Source organism: Girardinichthys multiradiatus, chromosome 2 (genome assembly GCF_021462225.1).
Source record: "Girardinichthys multiradiatus isolate DD_20200921_A chromosome 2, DD_fGirMul_XY1, whole genome shotgun sequence".
NCBI classification, from domain to species: Eukaryota; Metazoa; Chordata; class Actinopteri; order Cyprinodontiformes; family Goodeidae; genus Girardinichthys; species Girardinichthys multiradiatus.
In genome coordinates, this window is record NC_061795.1 from 45,245,615 (window position 1) to 45,248,682 (window position 3,068).

Below are 3,068 nucleotides of genomic sequence, written 5' to 3' on the forward strand. Positions count from 1 at the left end.
TGGAGTATGTGCGACGCAACACCCCCGGCCCCCAAACCTCTAAAATGAATCCGGCGCCGCTGGTGGGATGGGTGTGAGAGGGCATCATGGGGCAAACGTTTTTTGTTGTTTTTTTTTACCAGGTTGAGGAGAGGCTGCAGATGGTCATGGCTGTCTGTATGGTTGCCGAGAATGGTGAATAAATCAACTGAAACGCATCCCTTAGTATGGACATTGATTATTTTATTTGACCTGCGTAAAGCCTAACTTCTGATGGTGACAGAATGGCCATTTGATTTGTTCGGTTAAAGGCTGAGGACAAATAGCCATTACAATGATAAAAATGGTAAATACATTCTTGGGATGTACATACTTTTGCAAAGCACTCTATATCAGACTAATATAGAAAGATTCTAGCTTTTTTGACCACTTATTACCCAAAGCTAACCAATTCATACTCAATTTGAAAAACATATTATTATATATCCAGCAGTCTTTCACATATATTTAAATATACCATATTGGTTGGAAAGAAAATCTTCAACACTCCGGAACCTTTATCTGCTAGCTGTAGTTCATCACGGACCGTTTTTTCGAGCGGCTCACTTCTGTTTGTCATGCCGACCGATACGAAGCGAGTTCGCGGGCCTGATGTTTCTCAGAGCCCGTTCCTGTTCTGGTCCCGACCCGCCGAGGTCCTCCCCTCTCACGAACCCAGAGCGGACGGTCGGCAGCGGGACCAGGTGGACGTCCGGCCGATGTTTGTCCGCTGCGGCCTGATGAGTCAGGCTAAAGGTTCCGCTTACATCGAGGCTGGAAACACCAAGGTGCTGTGCTGCGTTTACGGACCGCGGGAGACGGAGCGGAAAGATGAGACTGACATGAAGTCCGGAAGGTTCGGGCCGTTTTAAATAACGTTTATTATGTGATAACGTTTGATGAGAAGTGAAAGTGGAACAGAGGTGGTTAAGTGTGGATGTTATATGTTAATGGGTTTGGGTTAAAGCATAGCTGCGACCTGCGAGTGGAGCTTGGGGTGAGATTTGACCTGTGACTGCGGTGTTATTATTTTATAATTTGTCATAAGTTTTACTAATACCTGTTTTTTAAATGCACTGCATAGCTGTATAGTCAATATTTAGTGTTTGGACTAAAGAGCAGCTTGTCAAAGCATCTAACATCACTGCAGGATGTCTTTAGTTTGTTTCTCAAAGTAACCATATGTCTTCATATCTAACAACATAGAAACAGATAACAGTGTAGAAAAAAGTCACAAACATACAAATAAGTAAAAATTGTTCCTGGGGGTGTTAGAACGTATCACAGTGACAAAATGATAAGCATACAATCACAGAGTCCTCAGAATTCAGTAGTTTTCATAACTTTTGTGTTTGAAGAAAATTTGACAGAGACCAAATAATGTCTGAATTCTAGTTTACAATGAAAATAAATGCTGTGTTTTGTGCAAGAATGTACATTTAATTCATGTCTGGTGTGTTTTGACGCAGGTGGGGGTGTTTGTGACTTGTGTTTTATGGAGAACCTTGTGTGTGTTTCTGTGTCTCCCAGACTGACCATCGACATGCGCTTCGCTCCGTTTTCCTGCCCAGTGCGGGGCTCCTGGATCCAGGGGAGCCAGGACAAGGACTTCTCTTTGATGCTGCAGGAGAGTCTGCAGCCCGCCGTCTGCCTCCACAGGTACCCCCGGTCACAGATTGAAGTCAACGTCATGGTTCTGGAAAACAGCGGCTCCATCCTGGCCCACGCCGTCACATGTGCGTCCATGGCGCTGGCGGACGCTGGGATTGAGATGTATGACGTGGTGCTGGGATGCTCCCTCCGTCAGGACGGCGCGTCGTACGTGGTTGACCCGACTTACCCAGAGGAGAACAGCTGGAGGTCAGGCAGCGGGGAAAAGCGAGGCGGGTTGACGGTGGCATTCCTGCCCAGTCTGAACCAGGTTTCTGGGCTGCAATCAGATGGTGAGATGGTGGAGGAGACTCTGACTGCGGGAATTCGGACCTGCATCGAGGGATGTTATAAACTATATCCTGTTATCCAGCAAGCCCTGATCAAGGCTGTTCGCAGGGCTGCTCCCCCACCAGCAGAAAGCTGAGAGACTCTCTGAACGGTCACTTTATCTTCTCTTTAGTCTCTATGTTTATTAACATCACCTGTTTTCTATCTGTAATGTTATTTTCTTTTAAACAAATAAAACATTTTTCGACAGATTGTTTCATTCCTCAATAGTTTGACACACATTTGTTTTTTTAGATTTGTTTTGCAGCTCTGGTGGCCTTTATTTTGTCATTTTTCTTTGAAAGCAGGCAGACAGGAAATGGGGTGAAGAGAGGGGGAAGACATGCAGCACAGGTCGCCGTGGCAGGGACACGAACCAGGGGACAGCCGCACCCAGGGCCAAAGCCTCTCTATACATGTAAACTTTAAAAGGTCATGTAAGTAGATGAGAAAAGAAGCACATTTATGTGGCCCAAAGAAAAATGGATGAAATCAGTAGAAATTCAGATTGTTTTTTCAAAATGTCTCATCTGCTTCAACGTTTTTTTTTGTTTTTTTTTATCAATCCTAAACTCTGTTGTTCTTCATTTGTCACTTGAACAACTCACATAAAGTTAAAACCAAGCAAAATCTTTGTAAACGTTTTTGTTTGATTCACAGTAATTTACATTCAATCAAAACCCAGCCAAGGTAGAGAACTGGTTCAACATGTCCTAGATTATTTTAATGTTAAGTTACTGACAAACTGGGCGGCTGTCTTCAGAAAATTAAACTATTTCGGGCCTGGGCTAAAGCCTCAATGTTTCAAAACCCTAAAAACATCCCTGGTTATGTTAAGGATCTACATTTTTTAAGGAATAACCCCAGAGACGACTGTTTTCGTAATGCTAATTGCTAACATGAACACACCTGAATCAAATGAATGGGTCATTACCAGGACTCTGCAGAGCTTCGTGAGGTGGAGGCTATGTTGGAGCAGGCATACAGTTTGCAGGGTGGTGGCCTTTGAGGATTTGATTTGTTGACTCGTGATCTTTAACATGCAGGACAGTGGGCTTTGAGGACCAGGG

General features: G+C 44.2%; 1 protein-coding gene across 1 annotated transcript; it reads left to right on the forward strand.

Annotated features, from left to right (window-relative positions):
* Positions 1 to 495: 495 nt before the first annotated feature.
* exosc6 (exosome component 6) lies at positions 496 to 2,208 on the forward strand. The gene is made up of 2 exons (XM_047347414.1): positions 496 to 874; positions 1,549 to 2,208. The coding sequence occupies exons 1-2, from the start codon at positions 597 to 599 to the stop codon at positions 2,093 to 2,095; spliced, it is 825 nt and encodes a 274-aa protein (XP_047203370.1). The 5' UTR covers positions 496 to 596; the 3' UTR covers positions 2,096 to 2,208.
* Positions 2,209 to 3,068: the final 860 nt, after the last annotated feature.

Excerpts from the sequence above, each read along its gene's own strand:
- exosc6 (XM_047347414.1), top strand. The coding sequence starts at position 597 with ATGCCGACCGATACGAAGCGAGTTCGCGGGCCTGATGTTTCTCAGAGC. Across the intron at positions 875-1,548 it reads ACTGACATGAAGTCCGGAAG|ACTGACCATCGACATGCGCT; the intron begins GTTCGGGCCGTT and ends TGTGTCTCCCAG.